The sequence below is a fragment of the Lepisosteus platostomus genome, chromosome 16 (genome assembly GCF_059453375.1).
Source record: "Lepisosteus platostomus isolate fLepPlt1 chromosome 16, fLepPlt1.hap1, whole genome shotgun sequence".
Lineage (NCBI taxonomy): Eukaryota > Metazoa > Chordata > Actinopteri > Semionotiformes > Lepisosteidae > Lepisosteus > Lepisosteus platostomus.
Genome location: NC_142626.1, coordinates 6241842 through 6269294, shown reverse-complemented (window position 1 = coordinate 6269294; position 27453 = coordinate 6241842). Strand labels below are relative to the sequence as shown.

The 27453-nt window shown below is 41.5% G+C and overlaps 1 protein-coding gene across 1 annotated transcript in view; it reads left to right on the top strand.

Moving 5' to 3' along the window:
* The window catches only part of LOC148646745 (NACHT, LRR and PYD domains-containing protein 3-like), a 2700574-nt gene that overhangs the window by 890755 nt on the left and 1782366 nt on the right, over positions 1-27453 (top strand). The window contains exon 6 of the mRNA XM_088608537.1: positions 16199-16372. Coding sequence (XP_088464663.1) covers positions 16199-16372 — 174 coding nt within the window. The remainder of the gene's footprint in view (positions 1-16198; positions 16373-27453) is intronic.

The following is a 27453-nucleotide window of genomic DNA, read 5'->3' as shown; positions in this document are numbered from 1 at the left end:
ACCAGTGTGAATTTGAAGCTCTGATATAGGTAAAACAGACTGCGGGCACATCAGCATAATAACGATACCCATCACTAAAATGACAGCAAATAAAAACAAGTGACTCATGCTACAGTGAACAAGTAATCTTCCCTATTTTAAGAAAAAATAATATCCTACCTTAATGTGAGCTTTGGCACTGAGAAGCTTACAACAGAACACCTGTAATTTCTTTGAATGTGTTGACACTGCTGATCATGTTTTATTTTGTCCCTGCAACTCGACATTCAGGTCATTCAGCAGTTCAGTTAAGTCTGTGAGGAATGCTAAATCCAAAAGCCACTGGTTATCCTCTAACTGGGCATATTCACCATGTTTATACGACTTGAGAAACTCTTTAAATTCAGCTGTCTGAACACTTCTCGCCAAAAATGTTTGTTTTCGAAATCTCCAAACAGCAAGTCAGCAGTCTCAACAAATGCTTTTTTATTACTTCTCGATCCCCGAACGACTTTTTGTGATGAGCCAGGATGTAGAACACAGAGAACGATGCGATGATTGTATTACAGATGCAGCCATTCAAAATGGGTGAGGTATTTCGCGGCATACCCCGGTGGGCGTGTCGCGGTGTCACGCGGTATCACGTGGTGTCACGTATCATTTGACGCTCTGCCGGAAACTATCCGGCGTCGCCTTGTAAAACCGCCAGGGGGAGCTTAACCTCTCATTTACAGCATTTGAGCCTTTAATTTTGAACTGTGTATTACAGCATGTTAATCATCAGTCATTAAAATGTTGGTATATTTTATGAAAGCAAGATTGCTCAGTTGGACAAAAGTACACAACCTACCTTTATCAGAAATATTTATGCATCAAAGCCTTTACTGAAGATATTACTAATAGTATTAATAATGGATGACTTTGGACAAGCTGTATACTTGGAAAAATACACACCGGTATTCCATTTCTCCCTAAACATTGTAAGCTTCGAAGTCTTTAACTAACGTGATACCGGAGTCAACAAGCATACTTTTATAATTTGATTAATAGGGAATATAATATGGAATCGCGTATCTCAAGAAATTAATAACGATATAATTATATTCATGTTGCAAAAGAACTGCAACGGACATAAAAACTCCCTTGCTTTTAACAGAGCGTTCCATAATTTCTAACTACGAAAATGCCAGGTGAAAGGATTTGTAAACATATTTTGTTAAAGCAAGTCAGTTTTTTCCGCAACACATAAAATACATTTTTCCAAGAAAGTTTAGCCTTTGTCACTAATGAAACCACTAAATAAAGACATAAATATAGAAATCTTAAGATTTGTTTTATTTAATGTTGGTAGCAGGATGAACTGTCAGAGTGTATATTTTGTTGCAGAGTTGCTGCAAGATGTTAACAGTGAAAAGGTATTTAGAAATGAGTTATTTCAAGATGAAAAAGAAAACATACACGAAACATGGTTTCATTATGACCAGAATCGGTCTTGAGATATTTTTAACTTGATTTACAGTATTTGAGAGGTATGTCTTAACACCGATACTACAGTGCTTAAGTACTGGTCACGTATATGTTTCTAGGTTTATATTATGCATTTCATACGGTCAAATTACTTTTGAGCAACTAATGAGAAGCGCGAAACGGTATGCGTTTTAGTTTCGTTTTGTGCTGGGACCCGTGGATTGATTAGAGATATCAAGTACATACAAGTCATTTTTTAAATGTTGTAGTTCGTCTTGAAAAAATATTACGAGTACATCATCTATCAACAATTACACAGGTTCTGTTTCCATATTGCGGATTTTGGTTACGTAATATTATTTTCTAGATTTCACGTTGTGAATATATGATTTGGGCAAACAGAGCCGCAAAGAAGTACATTATTGGTTGTTGTTTTTTTTTTTGCAGTTTTATCTAGAACAAGCGATGCTTAAACCTTTGTCTGATTCTTGTGAAACTATCCACATGACAGTTACAGTACCTAGGAGTTGACTTCAGTGATGTCACTGATGGGATGTTTCTAAAAATCCATCCTCTGTAAAACGTCTTCTCTAGTTGTCCTGCATATGTATTCGCTAATGAAGCTGTGTGTTCTGAGCCTGGATCTCTACATTTCTATATGAACCAGCTTAGAGGGCTAAAGACAGCTTGTGTTTAAATTGAGTGTAAGGCAATTTATGCTTCTAAAGTCATGGTCAGCATTTATTTTTGTACTGTGCTGTAAACTTGTTCTGTGCCAAGTCACATTATTTTATAGCGTTTTTATAGCGTTATCAAATCCGGTGGCGCTGTGTGTTAATTTCCTAACTCCCATGTCACATGGTCTGTGATTGAAACCTGTAAAACCGGTTTAATTCATCACAGCCAGCACTCTTCAGGTGTTAGGGTCTTCTGCTCAGAATGAAATGCTAAAATGTTTGTGTATATTCTAATGGTAGTGGGGGCAGGGTGTGTGGGAACAGGTTTGGTTGAAATTGCATTGGAGATCTATGTTCTTCACACCTGAAACATTTTCTCTGAAAGCATTTTCTTCGCAGTTTAACCGATCTTGTTACAGCATGTTACAGTTTACTATTATTAACCATATTAATTTTAAGTGCTTAATGTAAAATCTTGTAAAAATATATTTTCATTGTTCAAATATACATTAAGTCTGACTATCATATAATAAGTTAAATACAAAACTAAAGAAAAAATAGGGTTAAATATAATTCAAAATATTTTGCTAACAATGTTAACTGTTTATGAATAATAAAATGTATTAACTAAGGAGTAGGATGGCACAGTTGTTAGTATGTTTTTTGTTTTGTTTCTTTTTCATAAATACAACAGTAGTACCTGATGTCTCAGTGGCTTTCAAAATTAAATTATGCATGCAAACCTGTGAACTAGAAAGATAACTAAGATATCCATCCATTATATTCCATAATATCCATGAACTATATGGCGCTGAAATATGTGTGACGCAGTGGTGGCCTGACACGGTGAGGTGCCCTGGCAGCTGTATGATGCAGTGGTGGCCTGGCACGGTGAGGTGCGCTTGCAGCTATGTGACGCAGTGGTGGCCTGGCACGGTGAGGTGCGCTGGCAGCTGTGTGATGCAGTGGTGGCCGGGCACGGTGAGGTGCGCTGGCAGCTGTGTGATGCAGTGGTGGTCGGGTATGTAGAGGTGCACTGGCAGCTGTGTGGTTTGAAGCAGCTGGTGGCATGGCACGGTGAGGTGCGCTGGCATCTGTGTGATGCAGTGGTGGCCTGGCACGGTGAGGTGCGCTGGCAGCTGTGTGATGCAGTGGTGGTCGGGTATGTAGAGGTGCACTGGCAGCTGTGTGGTTTGAAGCAGCTGGTGGCATGGCACGGTGAGGTGCGCTGGCAGCTGTGTGATGCAGTGGTGGCCGGGCACGGTGAGGTGCGCTGGCAGCTGTGTGATGCAGTGGTGGTCGGGTATGTAGAGGTGCACTGGCAGCTGTGTGGTTTGAAGCAGCTGGTGGCATGGCACGGTGAGGTGCGCTGGCATCTGTGTGATGCAGTGGTGGCCTGGCACGGTGAGGTGCGCTGGCAGCTGTGTGATGCAGTGGTGGCCTGACACGGTGAGGTGCGCTGGCAGCTGTGTGATGCAGTGGTGGTCGGGTATGTAGAGGTGCACTGGCAGCTGTGTGGTGTGACGCTGTGGTGGCCTGGCACGGTGAGGTGCGCTGGCAGCTGTGTGATGCAGTTGTGGCCTGGCACGGTGAGGTGTGCTGGCAGCTGTGTGATGCAGTGGTGGCCTGGCACAGTGAGGTGCGCTTGCAGCTATGTGACGCAGTGGTGGCCTGGCACGGTGAGGTGCGCTGGCAGGTGTGTGATGCAGTGGTGGTCGGGTATGTAGAGGTGCACTGGCAGCTGTGTGTTGTGACGCAGTGGTGGCCTGGCACAGTGAGGTGCGCTGGCAGCTGTGTTGTGTGACGCAGTGGTGGAAATGTTTCACCATGCTGAAAATGTTTGTACCAGACTTTTTTGAGGCCTGTTCAATTGTGTCTGAAGTCTGATGTTGTAAATTTTATTGTTAAAAAGATCCATGAAAATGTCACTACTAACGTTAGCTGGTACTGTTGGTATTGTAAGTGGCAAGTAGAGCTCATATTTTAGATTTTGTGTAGTTGCTAGCGTTGAACGGTGAGTTGGATGCACATGAATATATTCATTACATGCCAGCGCACCTCACTGTGCCAGGCCACCACTGCGTCACAACACACAGCTGCCAGTGCACCTCTACATACCCGACCACCACTGCATCACACACCTGCCAGCGCACCTCACCGTGCCAGGCCACCACTGCATCACGCAGCTGCCAGCGCACCTCACCGTGCCAGGCCACCACTGCATCACACAGATGCCAGCGCACCTCACCGTGCCAGGCCACTACTGCGTCACAACACACAGCTGCCAGTGCACCTCTACATACCCGACCACCACTGCATCACACAGCTGCCAGCGCACCTCACCGTGCCAGGCCACCACTGCGTCACATAGCTGCAAGCGCACCTCACCATGCCAGGCCACCACTGCATCATACAGCTGCCAGGGCACCTCACCGTGCCAGGCCACCACTGCGTAACACCACATAGCTGCCAGCGCACCTCACCGTGCCAGGCCACCACTGCGTCACACAGCTGTCAGCGCACCTCACCGTGCCAGGCCACCACTGCATCATACAGCTGCCAGGGCACCTCACCGTGTCAGGCCACCACTGCGTCACACCACATAGCTGCCAGCGCACCTCACCGTGCCAGGCCACCACTGCATCACCCACCTGCCAGCGCACCTCACCGTGCCAGGCCACCACTGCATCACACAGATGCCGGCGCACCTCACCGTGCCATGCCACCAGCTGCGTCAAACCACACAGCTGCCAGCGCAACTCACCGTGCCCGGCCACCACTGAATCACACAGCTGCCAGCGCACCTCACCGTGCCAGGCCACCACTGCGTCACAACACACAGCTGCCAGTACACCTCTACATACCCGACCACCACTGCATCACACAGCTGCCAGCGCACCTCACCGTGCCAGGCCACCACTGCGTCACATAGCTGCAAGCGCACCTCACCGTGCCAGGCCACCACTGCATCATACAGCTGCCAGCGCACCTCACCGTGCCAGGCCACCACGGCGTCACATAGCTGCAAGAGCACCTCACCGTGCCAGGCCACCACTGCATCATACAGCTGCCAGGGCACCTCACCGTGTCAGGCCACCACTGCGTCACAACACACAGCTGCCAGTGCACCTCTACATACCCGACCACCACTGCATCACACAGCTGCCAGCGCACCTCACCGTGTCAGGCCACCACTGCGTCACACCACATAGCTGCCAGCGCACCTCACCATGCCAGGCCATCACTGAGTCAGAGATTAAATAAAACCTCACTCGCACCAAACAAATTTATATTTCTAAATATCACAACATGATCGAATTTAAGTCATTTTAATAACAATGAATAGTCACCTAGGCGTTACAATATAAACATTTATATTGATTTAAATCGCGTTTTGATTTAAATCGCAAACGCGGGTTTAAATATGTGTTTTTTGATTCACAATCAGACAAATGCAACATAAATTGATATCTTTGTCTTCTAAGTATCTTAATAAACTTTCAGCATAGCTTTCTCCCCGTTTAGATTTATTTTGGGATCAAACGTGGAAAGATTAGATTGTAATCGTTTTTATTTTTTAAATACATTTTAGAAAAGTGTAATCTATACTAAAAAGCTGTACACCACCTGCTATAAAGATACATATTGTAATACTTTCGGGTTCGGATAGGACAGACACAAGAACTCAGACTTGCGGAGTTAAAGCAAGTTAAAGCCTTGATTTTATATATCACTTTTAAAAGTGGCATCTCAAAGCAAAGTAAATACCCAACACTGATTGTACCCATCTGTCATGCTAATAAAGCAGCTTGAATTGAATTGAGAGGGGGGGGGGTATATTTGCTTTGTGTATAAAGTACATTGTGAATGTTTTCACAGCCTTCACTTTGTCGTTTTTATGCCATTTTTTGACCACGCACGAATATTCCCATGTCCGTATCTTCGCAAGGGAATCAGTGCGAATTTTAATACTAATTAAATGACCGCGGGCACTTTCCACCCCCTCTACATTCTCAGAGTAGAACAGACTAACCTTCTAATGAAAGACGGTCCACCCCCCACGGACAGGAAAAGTGCCCACAGGCACTTAAACTTAATATGGTCAGTAACAGTAAACAGTAACATGGTCAGAAGGAGCACGTACAAACGTTTCCGAAATAACCACATGTAAGACTCTGATGCTTAAAATGTTTCGGGAGAAAGTGGAATACTGGTGTGTATTTTTTCTTTAAACTACCAATACCAGCCATATACAGTCTGTAACGTAGGGATTTCTATATGTCTTTATTTAGTGGTTACATTAGTGACAAAGGCTAAACTTTTAGCTTCAGTAACGTGTACATATCTCCCCTTTTTATAAAATGACATGGTTGAAAACTGTTCCAGAGCCACTGTTGTTTCATCAGTGAAAAGTACATCATGAAATGCCTCTCCCTGTTCAATCCACTGGAAAAAAGAAAAGGAGCTTCTGATGGTCATAAACGATATTCATTTAGGAGCAGCATCAGAAGTATGTTTTTAACTGCACTGCATTGGAGAGAATACCATAGTGTGTTTTTTTTTTACTCCCTGGCGGAAACTGGCTTCCAGAAGAATCAGTATGGCTCAGAGATTAAATAAAACTTCACTCGCACCAAACAAATGTATATTTCTAAATATCACAACATGATCGAATTTAAGTCATTTTAATAACAATGAATAGTCACCTATGCGTCACAATATAAACATTTATATTGATTTAAATCGCGTTTAAATCACCTTTATTTAAAACCCATAAATAAAGCTGATACTGTTTAGACTTTTAATTATTTAAAACTGTATTAAAGCAGCACGATACACAATGCAACGTAAATCGCTATCTTTGTCTTCTGTGTAATAATGTTCACCTCTCTGTCCAGCAAATTTACAATAGTAATAATAATGAACTTTATTGTATATGGCGCCTTTAAAGGTGGCTCCTCAAAGCGCTTTACAGGTTAAAAACAATACTGTTAGGCTGGGAAAACGAATTTTTTTTAAGAAATACAAAATGAGATATAATGATATGTTCCAGCTTAGACATTAATGAAGAGCATAACGCGTGTACTGTATACACTGCAAGTACAACCCCCCTCTCTGCAGGAGTGCTGGCTGTGACGAATTGAACCGGTTTCACGGGTATTTTCAAAGTAGGAGGCGAGATTTCCAGCGAAAGACACCCCCCCCCCCCCCTCAAAAACCCATTAAGTACAGTACTTACTAGTTAAAGGCTAGGCTCTTCAATGAAATCGCTTTAACATGCTAATGCGTTGGTGTAACAGTCGGGGCGTGGCTACGGCGAAAGGAACCCTTCTTTCATTAGAAGACAATGAACATATTTTGGCCCTGAATGAATTAATAGCAAACATGGTTTACATAAAAGACATTTTTCCAAGAAAGTTTAGCCTTTGTCACTAATGAAACCACTAAATAAAGACATAAATATAAAAATCTTAAGATTTTTAAAATACATGACTTTGCTAAAATTTATTTGAAAATAAAAACAATTACAACCGCCAGGGGAGAGAGAGGACAGGGGAGGGATGTTGGTTTTGCATAAGGGGCGGGGCTATGGAAATTAGGTATATTTGGGAATGTGTAGTTACATGTTCTGGCTGTTTGTGAATTATCGTTGTTGAGTATGGAGTGTTGAGGTATTGATTTTGTGTAATGCTTTATGTTGAAAATTGAGGTGGATTTTGTTTATGATAAACAGGATAAACTGGGATGGGAGGAAGGTTTGGTTTTGCATAAGGGGCGGGATTATGATAATTGAGGACTTTGCGAGAGTAAAATGGTTTGATTATTTGATTTTGTATTGTGGTTGTTTTTGGTTGGTATTATGTTTATATGGTTGTTTTTGTTGGTTGGTTGTTATTATGGTTATTAATAATACGATCTATTGTTGAAATCTGAGCCTAAATAAAAAGAAAAGGCAAGTGATTAGGTTTATGAGCAATCTAATTACTTATTCGTTTAAAACGCTATATAAAATAAAGTTTATTATTAATTTGCTGGACAGAGCGGTGAACATTATTATGCATAAGATAAAGATAACGATCCTGATCAGTTTAGAAATCTGTGTACGCTGTAAGGTTTTTACTTCTTAAACTTTTAAAATACACGTTTTGAATAGAAAGAAATCCTCTTCCTGGTACAGTATGTATAGCAAACCAGCACGTCTTTTTTCTCCAATCAGAGGGGTGTCAGATGGTGTCAGCCAATCACCATTCTGAAGCCCTACCATAATCTCTGGTATGGGGAGACCCCAGAATTCTGTCCCATAGTTTAGACAGATGATAGATACTTTTATTGATCCCGTGAGGGAAATAAAGTAAATCATTTTCATTTTAGGAAATTATTAAACGCTCGGTTAAAAGCAAAGGAGATTGTCTGTTATAGTGGACATAAAAACAAGAGTTCGCTGGCATTATATCCTGGAAGACACAGACCGGTGCCAGACCGGTAAAATGCCTGATGAACTAGGGATTGGACAGTTTCCAAGTGCTTGTACAATCGATGGAAATGTTCAAATAAATGTGCAAAAGAAATAAACAAAATAATCATTTATTTCTTTATCATATTGGGTAGCTAATGTCCTCTCTTTGCTAGTTAGTGGCTGTGTTTCTGCGTTGGGTAGCAACGGGTGACTGTTCTCAGGCGGAAGATGTAAACAGCTTAATGTTCGTGTTAAATAATTTTTTTAAATTAAAATTCATTCTATACAGCAATCGCATATTTGGGTACCGTTTCATAAAACTTTCATGCTTAAAATGTTTAGGGAGAAATGGAAGACTGGTGTGTATTTTTCTTTAAACTACCAAGACCAGCCATACACAGTACAGTTTACATACATACAGTAATGTTTTTGTTCCTAAATTAATATCGTTTATGACCTTCAGATGCGTTATGCTCCTCTTCTTTTTATGCTCAGCTACTAAAATTTCCCTTTAGTGGTAAAATCCATATAAATATTCAAAACTAAGCGGATTAAAATGTGCACAGTAAAGACATTAAATGTTTACATCTTTGCACTACCAACCAATGCACCACAAGTCCCCTGTCAGTCATTTTGGCCAGCCAATCACTTACCGCGGTGCCCTGCGGTGTGTCGTGGAAATTTAACTATCAAGGAAGCCACAAGAGAGAGTTCTCACCTGAGTAAGGTCTTTATTTCAATATTGCAATATTGGGAGCCCTGCTGCCACTTCGCAAAGTGCATCAGAGACTCAATTAGTTACAAGCAGTACAGGGTTTTTATAAGACGTTGCGCTGTAAAAAAGTTCAGCACTTGGTCCCTTCTAAAACTTCCCCTTTCTCTAAAAGAAAACAAATTACCTCATAGAGCGAGAGAAAAACACTAGATTTGTTATTCAAAGTTTATCAGTTACTTTCAGCTAATTCTAATGACCCAGACAGCATATATTGTTTTGGTACATTGTCTTCTAAAGTAACCTAAACAGTGTACTTTGTTGACGAACTGTTTTCTAAAATTCTGCACGTACTGTAGCATAGCAGTTATATCCTTGAAATATTATCTAAAAGCACCAATATATTTTTTTGCAAAGCTCTCTACATTTTTAAGAATCAATTAACTCATTAGATTTCCACTACAATTCCCTCCTTTTTATTCTTGAAAATGATTAAAAGTTAGATTCTTCATATGGACTCCCAGGAGGCTCCCATACTTCAGATTCTTCCGTTTTTATCAGAACATACTGATGTGCGAACATATTCATTATCATATTTCGAAGCATTGGAATAATACAAGTCGAACAGCAACACAAAAACAGGAAGACAAGTATCACAGCTACTATAATCGGTGTTAGTAATTTGAAAAAAAACATTCCCCCCGGCCCAAACAGTGATTCTAACCAAGAGAGAAAAGCAGGTGTATCTTTAATGCCTCTTTCTTTGTCCACCTTGTCTCTCAGTTCTTTCAAATGTTGAATAGCAAGCGTAAGATTTCCGTAATCATTGTCATTTGCTGGAATAAATGTGCAACAGGAGTCTCCTATTAAAGCACAGACTCCTCCAGATGCTGCATTTTGTAGGTCCAGCACAAACCTGTTCTGAAGTGCCATTAATCTAACTCCCCTTAATTCTTGTTTGATAGCGTCTAAGCCTTCTAACGTGATGTTAATAAACGAGTACATTTCATAGCGAGTAATTTGTAACCAGCGGGCATTAGCTACTGCCTGAATACTCAGTCCTGAGGAAAAAATCATTTCAGCTGCAGTAAATAGTCTATGGTCTTCTGGTACTTTAGAAATATCTGGACCATATCTGTCAGCCCAACTGAGAGCGCGTTTAACCCTTGACTCCCTCTGAAGGGGCTTCATTGAATTTAACAAGTAAGAGTTTACTGGGACAATGAGAATGGAGTGGTGTAGCGTGACTAGAGCACACACTCCTCTCCACTGGGGAGGAAGGCTGTCATAAACTTTTGCACCACATTGCCAATACCAATCCATCAAAACCATAGTTCCGTCAGATAAAGTATGGTTAGTAACCGTGGTGCTACAGCCTCCTGTTCTTCCTACTGAGGGGCCACGACCTTTATTCTCATAGCAATAAGAGTGATTAACCTTAGAAGGCAGGTAAACTGCTACTTTAACAGGAGAATCAGTCCAGGTAATGTGATTCTTAAGGTAATCCCACAAAGGAGGACATTCTGCTTTTTTACTGGTAACATTGAAGTGAATAGCAAAATGCACTGCTGGGTCTCTGGGAGAAACAAAGCCTAATGCTACTGTAGTAGACTTATTTATCTTCAGGCCGGCTGCATATGGATGCCCCTTTGAGTAGGTCAAATACGTTATGGTGAAGGTGGGAAAAGATCTAGGATCTGGCTTTGGAAATCCTGCCACTAGACTTATGCATTCAGAAATGTGACTTTCAACTGGTCGGGGGAAAAGTTGCATGGGTGAGGCTGTAGAATGAGGCATCAAAGCACATACATAACAAGATGCATTAAATTTCTTTAACTGTACAGTATGATTTATAAATTTGTACCACAAATTACTCATATCCCCCTCATTATCAGTTTCATTCAGCCAGTTTGTATACAAAGAGGCTTCGCGTTTAGATTCCTCTTCTTTCTCGGTGGTGACAGGCCACATAAGAAGAAAAAAGGCTGTGCACATCAGTCCCAAGCAGGTCCCCATCTGTCCTTGTGGAGACATCACTCCTGCACTTTGCTCAGTTCGTTTGTGACCTTTTTACAGTGGGAAGCATGAATCCAGGGAACCCTTTCCGCGACTTTCACAGCAGTGGCAGTGGTCAGCAGCACCTGGTACGGTCCCCTCCACCTGAGTGAACACCACTTCTTTCTCCTGAAGTCTTTCACCAGAATCCAGTCTCCTGGCTGGAGGGTGTGGCAGAGGTCCTGGTCTGGTGCAGGCAGCGCAGCTTTAACCTGTTTATGAATATCACTAACAAGTTTAGACATTTTCCGGCAATATGCTACCAAACACTCATCTAAGTGGGTGAGGTCTGTGGCCTCCCCCTTTACTTCTGGAAGCCCTATTCTCATGTGGCGTCCAGTAGAACCTCGTGTGGCGAGAGTCCTATGGTGGAATGTGGCCTGGCCCTTAAATACATCAAGACCAATGGGAGGCACGTCAACCAGTTCATTCCTGTCTCAGCCATCATTTTTGTTAGTTTATTCTTTATGGTCCCATTTATACGTTCCACTGCTCCACTACTCTGAGGGTGGTACGAACAATGCTGTTTTAAATCAATGCCTAGGCGATTGGCGAGAAAGGCAATGACATTGTTCACAAAGTGGGTACCGTTATCTGAACTAAGTTTTCCTGGAATTCCCCATCTGGGAATGACATCTTGGAGCAAGTGCTTAGCCACACTTTTAGCATCGGCGTGTTTACAGGGAAAAACTTCTACCCATCTAGAAAACATGTCTACGATTACCAGGCAGTACTTATATCCGTTACATGGTGTTAATTCAATAAAATCCATCATAAGGTGATCAAACGGATCATCTGGGACGAGGTGCGCTGAGGCCTGAGTTTTAGTGCCTCGTCCTACATTGTTTTGGGCACAAATGAGACATTTATTACAAAGTTTCTCTGCAAAAGTTGTGAATCCTCTCGTGTCCCATTGCATACTTACCATACTTACCATCCCTCCTTTCGACACATGGTCTCGCCCATGTGTTATTTTAGCAATGTAGGGGAAGAAATGACGGGGAAGACATGGTTTCCCCGTTGGGCCTAGCCAGACCCCATCAGAAAACAAGCCAGACTTTTTCCAGACTGCCTTTTCAGCCGGAGTGGCCAGGGCCTGCATGTCAGATAGTGAAGCCATTGCGGGCTCAGGGCTGAGAAGGGGAAGTAAAAGTGCAGAAGAAAAAGGGGATACTGCAGCCGCCTTTGCTGCAGCATCGGCTCTGGAGTTGCCTCTTGAAATCTCATCCGGCAAGTGGGTGTGTGCTGCACACTTGCACACAGCAATAGAGCTAGGTAACAAAATAGCCTCGAGCAAATTGCTTACCAGGAGGGAGTGTTGGATCGGCGTGCCCTGTGATGTGAGAAACCCCCTATTCTTCCAGAGAGTACCGAAGTCATGCACAACCCCAAAAGCGTATCTACTATCAGTGTAAATAGTAACTGACTTTCCGGCTGCCAGGACACAGGCCCTTGTTAAAGCCAAAAGTTCGGCTGCCTGGGCAGATAAATGCGAAGGGAGGCGAGCAGCTTCGACAGTGGAGTGGTCAGAGACCACTGCATACCCCACATGACTCAATCCAGTAGTTGGGTCCTTACGAGCTGACCCATCAACATAGAAAAGCAACTCAGAGTTAGGAAGGGGAGAAGAAGAGAGATCCTGCCTGGGCGTTACCTGAGAGGTGATGGCCGCCAGGCAATCATGTGGCTCCCCCTCATCCTGAGTGGGCAACAAGGTTGCAGGGTTTAACACTGTGCATCGCTCGATAGTAACATGTGGCAAAGATAAAAGGACATGATGGTAGTGAAGAGTAGACGCGGAAGAGAAATGTGAGGTGGCTTGTGGGTAGGTTACTGTGCCGCGGGTTTTTACCGCGCATTTTGAATGGCTGCATCTGTAGGTCTCGTGAAAACTGACTGCTGCTAGTTGAGATTTTAATTTTTCCACTTTTCTTTTCTGTACCTCACTTTTAGCGGGAAAGTCCACATCATACGTTTTGTGTGCAGTTTTGAAATGTTGCTTTTCGCATAGACACTAGCATTGCAGATTTGAATGCGAAAAAATGCTCCCATTCCTTGTGGTAACGGTGCGTTTTCGGTCTCTTTATTTCAACTTTTTTCGTTCAAACACTCCAACTATCAAATAGGCTATCAAACTGTTGGCGAATTGATCACGGCAGGTCTGTTTCGCTCCACTATGCACTGTAGTAAATGCGGAGTTAACAAAACTTGTGAAAATCAGGAATTGACTGAGCTGTTTAGTGAATAAGTAAATATTAATAACCCCCAATTTGTGATTTTTCCAGAATATATCCGAGCAGTTGGTATAATTAGAGGAACAGACATACTGTACTGTATACTACACCACAGACAATAGAACACACAACACACAAATTACTATGTTTAAGGTCAGCAGCCATATTACTCTGCATTTCACAACGCCTACTTAAACAGGCGCTGTCCTTCGGATAAGACATAAAACCGAGGTCCTGACTCTTTGTGGTCATGAAAAATCCCAGGGCGTTTCTTGAAAAGAGTAGGGGTGTCCCTGGCGTCCTGGCCAAATTTCCCATTGGCCCTTTTTAATCATGGCTTCCTAATAATCCCCATCTGTGAAGTAACTCTTCTCCCCAGTGATAGCTGATGTGTGGTGAGCGTTATGGCGCACTATCATCCAGGTGGATGCTGCACATTGGTGGTGGTGGAGGGGAGTCCACATTACCTGTAAAGCGCTTTGAGTGGAGTGTCCAGAAAAGCACTATATAAGTGTAATCAATTTTTAATTATTATTATAAGGGTGTGTGCTCAAACAAGGTGTTCCACAGGCCTAACATTCTGATCACCCAGAAAATACTCCTGACTTCTACTGTGTATTACACTCTTAAGTAATGCCTACAGCGGCGAAATAAGAGATTACCTGCCTTCTAAATAAATATAACCTCATTCTCTTCTTCATCGGCTGCAGCAGGTCAGTAAATGGCTGTACATCCCTGGCTGCTCTGATCCTACTATCCTGGACTCGGATTACACTGATGTATGAGGGCACTGTGAAAAATCCAGGTGCCACAAAATAAATATTATAAATTGGAGACATCTCAAATTGAAGTTTCTTTTACCCAGGAAATGCAAGTTCCTTAAAAACACAGAATAGCAAGCTCTCTCTAGCAAGGTTCAAATACATAGCTCCAGTCAGGTTTTGTCTGGATGATCATCCAGACTCTTTTGACAGTGAAACCCAACTGTTTTAATGTTATCTAAATTCTAGTGAAATTTCCAGATGGATCCCAAGCTAAAAGATTTCCCCTGTGGCCGACAAAGTCTTAGGCAGAATTCTAGTTCATATGAACTCGCTCTTGACTTGCTGTCTTGTACTAAAGTTCAGTTTTCTGGCTCAGACAAAGTGGATGCAGCCACAGATTGAGAGAGCAGGTCAAAGAAATAAAGTTCATGAATAAAGTTTGTGGTCTAACAATACCTTTTAAATCCAGTGATCACTGCTGGAGATTAGTTGTAAAAATACACTGATATCCACAATGGAGAATGGAGACAGAACTGGGCCATTACTCATTTTTCACCAGAAGGCTACACTGAACCAATGTCACCCAGCTACACCACCTGCTGGACATGGACCTGGGCTGCTGGCACTATGTGGACTAGATGTGAGCTACACTGGGACGGTATTCACTGCAGTATACAGGCAGATATTCATGTCAGATTCTGTCTTGCACTTCCTCTCTGAGGTTGCTATTAATGTAGGGTCATCCCCCCGATGTGTCTCTCTTACCTGGCTTGCTGGGACCTGTAATAGTCTCATACCTTAGGGGAACGGTCTTTAGCTTCAACTGAGGGGAAAACTCTATCAGGCTATGCACTGATCTCAGCTGTCTGCTAATGCACAGCCTGTCCTGGGAAGCCTGTACAGATCACTCTCTAAAGTTGGAAAGGGGAAATGTGCACACCATCACTGTTGTCCATTAATTTGTGTTTGTTTTGGATCCTAAAGGGTCTATCTATTTCTTCTGTGCTGAGAGTCTTTAGGTGATGTGTGTGTATGCTGTTTATTGCTTCATATTATTGTTACTTCTGTTATATACATAAGATCACTTTATTAGCCATACACAATTTCTCGCATTAGGAATTCATCTTTTCACATACCCCAGCTTACTCTACATGAGACACAGACACAGAGAGAAGCTGGGGGTCAGAGTACAAGGTCAGCCATTGTATATCACCCCTGGAGCAATTGGGGCCTTGCTCAGGGGCCCAACAGAGTAGGATTCTTCTGCCAGCCATGGGATATGAACCAGTAACCTTCCAGCCACAGGCGCAGATCCTTAGCACAGTGCCACTGCTCCAACCCATATAACATGTATATTTATACATTTTTATAGTTAAAACCCAGGTCGTTTTTTTTTAATTCAAATTGTTTATTTTCTTCAAAAGGGAATGCTGTTTTTCTCAACATATCTACAAATAACGATACAAATTATCCAGTTCACTTAGTCCAGTGTTAGACAATTACATTTGGGATTAATAAACCATTTGAAGAATAACAACACTGTAACTGATTAAAATAACTATAAGAGGATGACATAATAATAAAATATAATAATAAATGTGAAGCAATTTTTATTATAGTTAAAAGTGAAAGTTGCCCTTCCTGGCAGTTTCTTCTCATCTTTCGTCTTCCTTCTGGAACCTAATTTGAAGCAGCAGTTATCTTCATCATCCTCATCCATGGACACTCTGAGATGGATAATGACATGATGTTGTATATTCCTGCTGAGCTGGTTGTTGGAGTGAAGACTTGGAAAGAAAGATGTGGATGAGCTGTGCAGATGTTCAGCTGTGCTCCTGTCTTTTTGTCTGCAGGATGAGGTACTGTAAACTAACAGAGAGATGTTGTGAAGATCTGGCCTCTGTTCTTCAGTCTCAACACTCCAGTCTGACAGAGCTGAATCTGAGTGACAATAACCTGGGGGATTCAGGAGTGAAACTGCTATCTGCAGCTCTGAGGGAACCCAACTGTAAATTAACAACACTGAAGTAAGTGAACACTGGTGATTTCTTTGTTTTTATTGTTTTATGCAGATATTCTCAGACACACAACATTCGCTTTTCACATGCATCAACACCTAGGAAGTACAAAACAAAAAAAGTTCTTCACTTCTTTGTTAATATCTTGACATGCAGTCTTTCCCATTTGACCAAATTATTTACACATACAGTATGTATATGTTGTTGATAATTCTGTGGGTAATATTCTCCATGGGATTTAATTAATAGAGTCCTTCTTCATTTGAACACAAGGTCTGTCCAGCTTTAACCAGTTTCTAGTGATTTATTTCATGGCTACAGTCCTGACAGTTCTACAGTAGCTTTTTTATATTTCTTCAAGTACAGTATCTTTCCCCATTTTATTCTCATGCCAAATATGTTTATGATATTCCAGGTGTTCCTGGACATTCTTCCAACAGTTTGTGCCTCCAAATTGATCATATTTAGCTTGCAATCGGTGTTTCTTCCAATATTGAATATGACCTTTCTACTCATTTTCTCTCCGTGAATGTGAATTGGTGGATTTATACAGATTTGTATGGTTTTAGATTCTTCAATTACTGTGGAAGTGGCAACCGCCTTCTCATTTGCATCTTACTCTTAACTTATGTATTCCTCCTTTGATTTTTGATATTGTTCATAAATTTGAAAGGATGTCTACAATATACACCACCACACACACATGTAAGCCGAAATTGTACTGTCCCCTCGATAGCCCAGTAAAACTGTAACAGGCGTAAAAATATTAAATATTTATTAATTTACCATACTATTTTTAACCATACTATTTTTGCACTGTTCCAAGAATTACCTTGCACTGTTTTTGTCCTGTTATATTTTCTCTGTTTGCGGAATTTTGCAAAGTTTTGATTACTTGATTACATGTTATTTATGTTATGTTATTACATGTTACTGTTATTGCTATTGTGTAACTGTCTATTGTCTTATCTTCTGTCCTATTTATATACTGCACCTGAGTGACTAATGAGAAACACTTTTCATTATACTATGCACCTGTGTAAGTTTAATGACACTAAAGTTTAATTGAATTGAATTGAATGTAGCTGTGGTAGTAAATTAGGTTTGCAAAATTTATTAATGTGTTAGCCTCTCATTTTAGAGTCTCAATTACTTCTTCCCAGCTTTGAATTTCCCCAGTGTTTTCTCCTCTTTCTCCATGCTTGACCTTACCTGTTTGACCACATCTTGGACTGATTCCTGTACTTTGAACCCTGCATGTTAAATGACTCTCCTTCAGACTCTCCCTGGTGCTTTAATCAGTTCCTCTCAGCTCAAACCCTGCCTTATCGATCGTGTCTCTAGTTTTACTTTCTCCTGCCTGCCCTGCTTGCTTCTAGCAGAGCCTGCGCCTAGATTCCATCTCCAGATTACTGCTTCCATCAGATCATTACAGGAGATATCACACTGGGGCCCTGGGTTCAATTCCAGACCTGGGGTGCTATCTGTGTGGAGTTTGTATGTTCTCCCCAGGTTTGTGTGGTGTTCCAGTTTCCTCCCACAGTCCACAAACATGCTGGCAGGTTAAAAGACTTCTGGGAAAGCTGGCACTGGTGTGAGTGTGTGCCCTTTGATAGACTGGCATCCTGTCCAGGGTTCAATCCTGCCTTGTGTCCAGTGCTTCCTAACACAGGCTCTGGGTAACTGTGACCCTGAATTTGATAATTGTTTATTAAAAGTGATGTTGATGGTTTTAAAATTCTATACTGTTGTCTGTGAATTTCCTGAAAATATAAACTCATAATTGATTTATTCCAAGCTGAAAAGAGATGTGGTTTCACAGCCGAAATGTTGTATTTTTCTCTCCTCTCTTTTCAGCCTGGAATAAACCTATTTCTTGTCCCTTTGCAGACTATACATGCTGACGTAGCTACCCACCTGAACTAGTATAAACTCATCCCTGTAATGTTAAATATAGTCAAATTCCAGGGCAAACGTCAGTCTAGATTTATTTGGGAGGGAAGAAAACCTCAGGTAAAACCTCCCCCACTTGAACTCTCCTAAATCTACAGTCTTACTTCTGTGCAGTTCAGCTTAAAGCTTCAACAACCTGAGTGACAGCTCCCCAGCAAAATGATGAAGAGGGATTTGTCTCACTTAAAACTTATGTTTTACACCTAATATAACTCAAAGCATTTTCAAAATAAATAAATTCTGCAATTTAAATACAAAAATCAAGTACAAAAATGTATTATGAAAAAACAACTAAAGAAAAGAATAGTCGTTTTGAGTAATCAAGACAAATAGCATGGAACTCTGTCTTTAAACCACATAAAATAGATGTTTTAGAAATGGTCATTGAGGGGCATAATCAAGGTCTGGAACAAGACAGAAATCCTGGGAGTACCTTCATTCTTGCTGTCTTAATTCTTCTTAAGAATGAGACAGGCAGCAGTTTCCATCTATCGAAGTCTTGCTTCAGCTGGTTTTCTAGCACTTCTAGCACAATGACATGTTAATATGTTTTCTAGGTTTCAGGGTATTTTAATTGCTAAACATATAATTTTATCCAAATTTAATATCAAGTTGAATTTTTCTTTATCTTCAGGGATAGCATTGCTTCAGAATTTGCGATTTTAATTTGTATCCTGAAATGGTGCTGTAGTCTGTGATTACATTTGTGAGAACAGGAAGAACTGTTGAATTTCTGCTGTATATAATAACATAATCTAATAACAAGAGCCTGATTGTGTGTTCCTCCTGCTATATCACCTCCCTCTATAGCCTTCTGTTATCTTATACTCTGAGAGAATAAATCAGTGGTGACAAGCATCTCCTCCTCTCATTCCCTGTATAAATACAAAAGTCTGTTATACCCTGTCAAATTATTTTTCGGGATCCAGACCTTTTTTCATTTCAGTTTTCAGTTTTTGTGTTTAAGGATACAGTTTAGTCTAGCCCAATAAGACCCCCAACAAAATAGTCAGTTTCTCCCTGGAATGATGTCCTCTCAAACATTTTATAATATCTCTGGAATTACAAATGTAATTATTGTCATGCCCTCTGCAGCCAGAGGGCGCTCCTACTCTGTCCTGTCCCTAGTTTCCTGCTTTGCTGTCCTTCCGGTTTCCCTCTTTCCTTGGGATAGATATTTCCGGGTCACTTATTCTGCCTCGCTCGACATTGACGTTCGGATGTCCTGAGACCTGCCTAGCACCAGGTTGCCCCACGTCCGCTACCTGAGGGCATAGGTTTCTATACGGCACTCCAGAACTCTTTGCACTGACGAGCCCGGGCTAACTCCCCGTTCCGCCGCCTCACATAGGGTCTTTTTCTCTCTCCTGCCTCTCCACGGTTTGTCCCTTCCAACATCCGTGACAATTATACAGTAGAAGTGTACAGTATACAGTAGAGTCCTTAAATTTCTTATATGTCTTACTGTGTCTTCTCACCAGACAGAAATATTTAGGACAAACAAAGAAACATATTTTGTTTTCAAGTTTCCAAGATCAATTTTTCAGGTTGTGGCCCTGTCAGCCAGCTGAAAATGCTTGTAGACATTGCCCCATGTGTACTAGTTTGGATTAAACATTGAGACATTTTTTACGCACCCAGATAGTCTAGGGGTATATGGAGTGTGACATTAAGGGAATTTCAGACGTGCGGGGAGAAATCTTTGGTGTGGGGAAAAGATAGTTGTAATGAATTATAATAGGTAAACAGGAGTGAAATATTTACAATTTGAATAGGTGACTGGTATTGGAGAAGAGGAAATATGTGTGGTACCAAAGGAACGTAAATAACAAACAAAATGGGGCTGGGTAATAAAATGAGGGGAAGCTGACCTAACTACCAAACCCGAAACACTCGGTCTTCAGCGTCTTCTAACGCCCTACCCAACTTCACTGACTACTCAAACCATACAAGACAAAAGGCACTCATCCCATACTAAACTAGTGTTTCTAATAATACAAAGACCAACTACGTGTGCACAATGTTACCCGACAACCTTAACTAACCCTTTACACAAAAGTTCACACAAATACAAATACAAAAAGTGAGCTGCGGATACAAATAAGGGAAAACGAGAGTAGACACAAATAATAGGGTACAAAAGAGCACGGAGGTTGATATAACCTGTTTGGGCAAGGTATGGCCAAATAAAGAATAAACACAAACAAATGAAAGTACAAGGAAGAGATGAACACAAACCAACAAAGCAGAAGCTATATGTAAACAAACACACAAAGCAAAACGAATGAAAACGAAGAGAGACAAAGCCGAAGTGAAAGAAGCCAAAGCTGAACCTAGCAGAACCGAAGTCGAGCGAAAAGGCCCCTTTATTCTGAAAACCTCAAGTTAAATACTGAAGAAGTTGAGTTCTGATCGGTCGAGAAGCTGATTATTAATGACGTAATATGGCAACAGTGGTGTAATGATGGACCAATGGGGGAGGGGGGGTATCTGGAAGTGGAAAGTGGAAGTGGAAGTTAGTGGAAAAAAAACAAAACATATGGACACACACGGGGACGTAACAATTGTACATTGAAAATTCTTCATTTTTTTTTAAATAATAATAATTAATAAAAAAATATATTAAAAATCTTAAAAGCTATAATAGCTATTGTAATTACTATATAATCCTCTAGGGAGGAGTTTTAATTGCTTTTTTGCACTGCCAGCTTATTAGCAGGGTGAGTTGTTAATAATAGATGACCCCTGGTTGCTAAGTAAACAATCCAGTTGCTGAGGGTTTTTTTTCTCTCCTGAATCGTGATAACAGAGACAGTGACATCTCCTAGGGCTCTGAATGGTCAATAATGAATGAATGACAGCAGCTGGAACCAGACCCCCCTTTTTTCAGACTTTTCAGAAAGTGGTCAGCCAAGCAAATTTACTCTTTCGGTTTTCATTGACCCAGTGGTTTAGCAGGTACAGATGCAGCCATTCAAAAGGCACGGTAAAACCCCATACTGCAGCAAATAATCTGCGGCACGTGATTGGCTGGCCAAAATGACTGACAGGGGCACTCGTGGTGCATTAGTTGGTAGTGAAAAGATTTAATCATTTAATTTCTTTACTGTGCACATATTAATCCACTTAATATTGAACATTTATATGGAATTTTACAACTAAAGGGAAATTTTAGTAGCCAAGCATAAAAAGAAGAGGAGCATAACGCTTCTGAGGGTCCCAAATGAGATTAATTTAGGAACATTAACATTATGTAAACTGTACTGTATATGGCTTGTATTGGTAGTTTAAAGAAAAAACACACACCAGTATTCCATTTCTCCCTAAACATTTTAAGCATCAAAGTCTTACATATGGTTATTTGTACGTGCTCCTTCTGACCATATTACGTTTTTTTTGTAACACATACAGCCACCAGTCAATGTGTAAGAGCCGGCTTACCAGAGCGGTGACGTCACTGCCCTCCCTTGTGAATAGCAGGGCCCACAGCTGCAGGACTGATGGGAGATCTTCCTTTGGCTCAAGCAGCTGGGTCCCTGTTGAGCTATGCTGGCAGCCTGGGTTTGAGTCCCTGACAGTGGGGGGCTGACCTAAGTGGCAACGGCAAGGGCACCCGCCTGAACCCCGAAGTGTTACATTGGTGTTAGAGTGGGATGGGATAGCCCTTCACCGAGGTCGGCGAGTTAAGTGGGGGAGAGTGTAATGCATACAGAGCCACCAGTGAGTGTGTAAGAGCCGGCTTGCCAGAGTGGTGACGTCACTGCCCTTCCCTGTAATAGCAGGGCCCACAGCTGCAGGGCTGATGGGAGATCTTCCCTTAACTCAAGCAGCTGGGTCCCTGTTGAGCTACACCGGCAGCCCGGGTTCGAGTCCCCGACGGTGGGGGGCCAACCAGAATACTGTAGTGTTACAATATACTTTGTGAAAAGTGATAGTTTTAACCTTTTCTGTGAATACGCTCGTTATCAGAGTAAACAAAAGCATGCTTTTAGAATTTGATTAATAGGGAATATAATATGGAATCGCATATCTAAAGAAATTAATAACAATATAATTATATTCAGGTACTGTAGCACAAACAGTAGTATAAGACTTTCTATTGATATGTGTACAGCTGTTTTACAGCTTGCTACATGACTGCATCTGTGGTGTGATGGCTTAAGTAACTGACTTTTAAGACTGAGGTTGGGTGTTCAAATCCAGCTATTGCTATGAGTTTTCTTTTAACAAATAAACATTTAGTTGAAAAACTAAAATAGCAAATATTCCGGACACTATATTGACATGTTTTATATTCCTAAATATCACAGCATATACCGCAGGGTGTAGGGCGCAAACCCACGTGAGCCCGAAAGCCCTACATTAATGTAGGGCATTGGCCCGGTGCTGTGGCCGAAGAGAGCCCGGCTGGGGTACGCGGTGAGGGGCAGGACGGGAGTGGTAGTGGTCAGGGTGGGGATTAGGAAAGCCGCTGACCAGTGCAGCTGACCCACGGTGAAACGCGCGTACAGTCTGGGGAGATCGCCCATTTTCATGTCAATAGTTCCCTGGTTTCGCACCCCTGTATTTTGCTCTCTCTCTTTTCAATTCAAGTTGCTTTATTAGCATGACCGATGAGTACAATCAGTGTTGCCAAAGCAAATGAAAGTAATGATATTTACATTAAACAAAACAAAAAAAAAAATAGAAGAAAATAAAATCTACAGACATATTACAGACATTTACAACAAAGACATATTATAAAATATTGACATATACTTGTAGTGTGCTCTCTGAAGGCACCAGTTCTGTAGGGTTTGGGCATTTACTGGGACAATTATTAATTGTAGCAGTATTTCACAAAATTGATTCTTTTGATGGCTTTAGAATCCAACCATGCGATATAACTCAAACAACACACACACACAGGTACTTATACATGAGGATACATTTATTAAAACATAGAATATGCATGTAAACCTAACAGATCTTATCAAGAGGGTTATCAGAATACAAAAGGTATATATTCAGTCAGTTACAAAGTGTTACACATATCAAGAGGACATACGTTCAGTATATCATTCATTTAGACCGTTTCGTAAATGAACTTGGTTATAACTTCTACATTAGATACTCAAAACAAGTACATAACTCTTAGGAATTAAATTGATATCAACTGGTTGGGATAACAATTGAATTCTCAAGCTGTAATGCATTGAAGTCGAATACTCATCCAATCTCTGGGGATTCAGATCTCCTGCGGGCACAAAGAAACAGTTGCAGGCTGTTTCTGTCCAATCCGCGCTCTCTGGCTCAGTGCCAGGCTGTGCTGTGCGGTTTGCGACGGTGCGCTGCTGATGCTTACTGACCGGCAAGTTAGTGTTGGCTTTAAGTAGCACAGTTTGCGCACAGGAGAAAAGATGACTGTGAGACCCAGCAAGTCAGGAAGAGGACCAGTTCGTTCCTGATGAAGAGCTAGTTCTGAATAGTGATTCAGCTGTCCACAGTTCCGACCTGTTCACGAGGCCTGCTGCTGATGCTAACCTTGGGTGGATCCTCTGGTTACTCTCTGGCAACCTCCGCTCTAGACTTTTAGAACAAAGGAAAGTTCTGGCACTCGGACACACTGGCCGTTCCGTCGTTGTCCGGGCTGAGTCTCAGGATGGTCAGGAGGCGCGCTGCGAGAATGTCCTGCCCTTGGGAGCCTTCTGCTCCTGGGCCGTCCTGCCCTGGAATTCTCCTTTGAATTAACTTTAGAATTGTCTTTCGAAAAAGTTCACAGAATTCTCTCAGGCCCTCTGTGTTGCCTGTTTTTACCTGGAGGAACTTCAGCTCGTTCATTGGCTGAAAGTTCCATGGGCATCAGAGTCCCACGTGGGTTACTTGGCCCTACCAGTCCCTGATTGGTTGATCAAGGTGAGATATGAGTCACTTACTCCTGACACCTAGGAATGCAGTCCAGATGTCCATCTGGCACTCCCTAGACAGATAGGCGCCAATGGATGACCATTGATCATGATAGCCAGGCTTAGCTAAGTGCATCCCCCTTTGGGAGCTGTCCCTTATCAAAAGAAAACATCTTTAAATCAGCCTGCATGAATAGCTTCTCTGTGGTGCAGCCATGAACAGAGAGATGGGGCCTCATTTGGGAAAGCACCGCAACACTTAATTCTGTCTTATTAACAAGCATTGCCGCTACATACTGTAGGCGGCTGGAGTATTATTGGGAGACAGGCTCACTGTTCCTCAGGCTGTGACAGGAGATCACATACAGATGCAGCCATTCAAAGTGAGCGGTACAGACACGTACCGCAGGTAAGATGACACGGGGTACCGCGGTGCGTGATTGGTTGACCGACAGGGGCACTCGTGGTCCGTTGGTCTGTCGTAGAAAGACTTACTGTAAACGTCTTTACTGTGCCCGTTGTAGATATTGAATTTTACCACTGAAGGGAAATCTTAGTAGCTGAGCATAAAAAGAATAGTAGCATACTGTAACGCGTGTGAAGGCCATAAACGATATTAATTTTGGAACGTAAACATACAGTATATAGCTGGTCTTGGTACTTTAAAGAAAAAAATACTCACCAGTATTCCATTTCTCCCTAAACATTGTAAGCTTCGAAGTCTTTAACTAACGTGATACCGGAGTCAACAAGCATACTTTTAGAATTTGATTAAAAGGGAATATAATATGGAATCGCGTATCTCAAGAATTTAATAACGGTATGACTATATCCGTGTACTGCGGCAGGGCTGTGTAGGGCTGTTTCGCCTGCCTGTTCATGCGCACTGTCTTGTAGCCTACTGGTCTAGGTGCGTGACTACCACCTGGCAGGTTGTGTGTTCGAATCCAGCTGGTGCTGGACCTTTCAGTTTTATTTATTTATTTTTTAATCGCGTAACATAAACATTACCGTATGCAAACTGTACTGTATACAATATGTATATATATATATTTAATGTCTTAACTGTGCCCGTTTAAGTATTGAATATTCATATCTAATTTTACCACTGAAGGGAAATCTTAACATAAACATACAGTATATGGCTGGTCTCGGTACTTTAAAGAAAACATACACACCAGTATTCCATTTCTCCCTAAACATTGTAAGCTTCGAAGTCTTTAACTAACGTGATACCGGAGTCAACAAGCATACTTTTAGAATTTGATTAAAAGGGAATATAATATGGAATCGCGTATCTCAAGAAATTAATAACGATATAATTATATTCATGTTGCAAAAGAACTGAAACGGACATAAAAACTCCCTTGCTTTTAACAGAGCGTTCCATAATTTCTAACTACGAAAATGCCAGGTGAAAGGATTTGTAAACATATTTTGTTAAAGCAAGTCAGTTTTTTCAGCAACACATAAAATACATTTTTCCAAGAAAGTTTAGCCTTTGTCACTAATGAAACCACTAAATAAAGACATAAATATAGAAATCTTAAGATTTGTTTTATTTAATGTTGGTAGCAGGATGAACTGTCAGAGTGTATATTTTGTCGCAAAGTTGCTGCAAGATGTTAACAGTGAAAAAGGTATTTAGAAATGAGTTATTTCAAGATGAAAAAGAAAACATACACGAAACATGGTTTCATTACGACCAGAATCGGTCTTGAGATATTTTTAACTTGATTTACAGTATTTGAGAGGTATGTCTTAACACCGATACTACAGTGCTTAAGTACTGCTCACGTATATGTTTCTAGGTTTATATTATGCATTTCATACGGTCAAATTACTTTTGAGCAACTAATAAGAAGCGCGAAACGGTATGCGTTTTTGTTTCGTTTTGTGCTGGAACCCGTGGATTGATTAGAGATATCAAGCACATACAAGTCATTTTTTAAATGTTGTAGTTCGTCCTGAAAAAATGTTATGAGTACATCATCTATCAACAATTACACAGGTTCTGTTTCCATATTGCGGATTTTGGTTAGGTATTATCAAATCCAGTGGTGCTGTGTGTTAGTTTACTGACTCCCATGTCACATGGTCTGTGAATGAAACCTGTAAAACCGGTTTAATTCGTCACAGCCAGCACTCTTCAGGTGTGAGGGTCTTCTGCTCAGAATGAAACGCTAAAATGTTTGTGTATATTCTAATGGTAGTGGGGGCAGGGTGTGTGGGAACAGGTTTGGTTGAAATTGCATTGGAGATCTATGTTCTTCACACCTGAAACATTTTCCCTGAAAGCATTTTCTTCGCAGTTTAACCGATCTTGTTACAGCATGTTACAGTTTACTATTATTAACCATATTAATTTTAAGTGCTTAATGTAAAATCTTGTAAAAATATATTTTCATTGTTCAAATATACATTAAGTCTGACTATCATATAATAAGTTAAATACAAAACTAAAGAAAAAATAGGGTTAAATATAATTCAAAATATTTTGCTAACAATGTTAACTGTTTATGAATAATAAAATGTATTAACTAAGGAGTAGGATGGCACAGTTGTTAGTATGTTTTTTGTTTTGTTTCTTTTTCATAAATACAACAGTAGTACCTGATGTCTCAGTGGCTTTCAAAATTAAATTATGCATGCAAACCTGTGAACTAGAAAGATAACTAAGATATCCATCCATTATATTCCATAATATCCATGAAATATATGGCGCTGAAATATGTGTGACGCAGTGATGGCATGACATGGTGAGGTGCCCTGGCAGCTGTATGATGCAGTGGTGGCCTGGCACGGTGAGGTGCGCTTGCAGCTATGTGACGCAGTGGTGGCCTGGCACGGTGAGGTGCGCTGGCAGCTATGTGACGCAGTGGTGGCCTGGCACGGTGAGGTGCGCTGGCAGCTGTGTGATGCAGTGGTGGTCGGGTATGTAGAGGTGCACTGGCAGCTGTGTGTTGTGACGCAGTAGTGGCCTGGCACGGTGAGGTGCGCTGGCAGCTGTGTGATGCAGTTGTGGCCTGGCACGGTGAGGTGTGCGGGCAGCTGGGTGATGCAGTGGTGGCCTGGCACAGTGAGGTGCGCTGACAGCTGTGTGGTGTGACGCAGTGGTGGAAATGTTCACCATGTTTCACCATGCTGAAAATGTTTGTACCAGACTTTTTTGAGGCCTGTTTTATTGTGTCTGAAGTCCGATGTTGTAAATTTTATTGTTAAAAAGATCCATGAAAATGTCACTACTAAAGT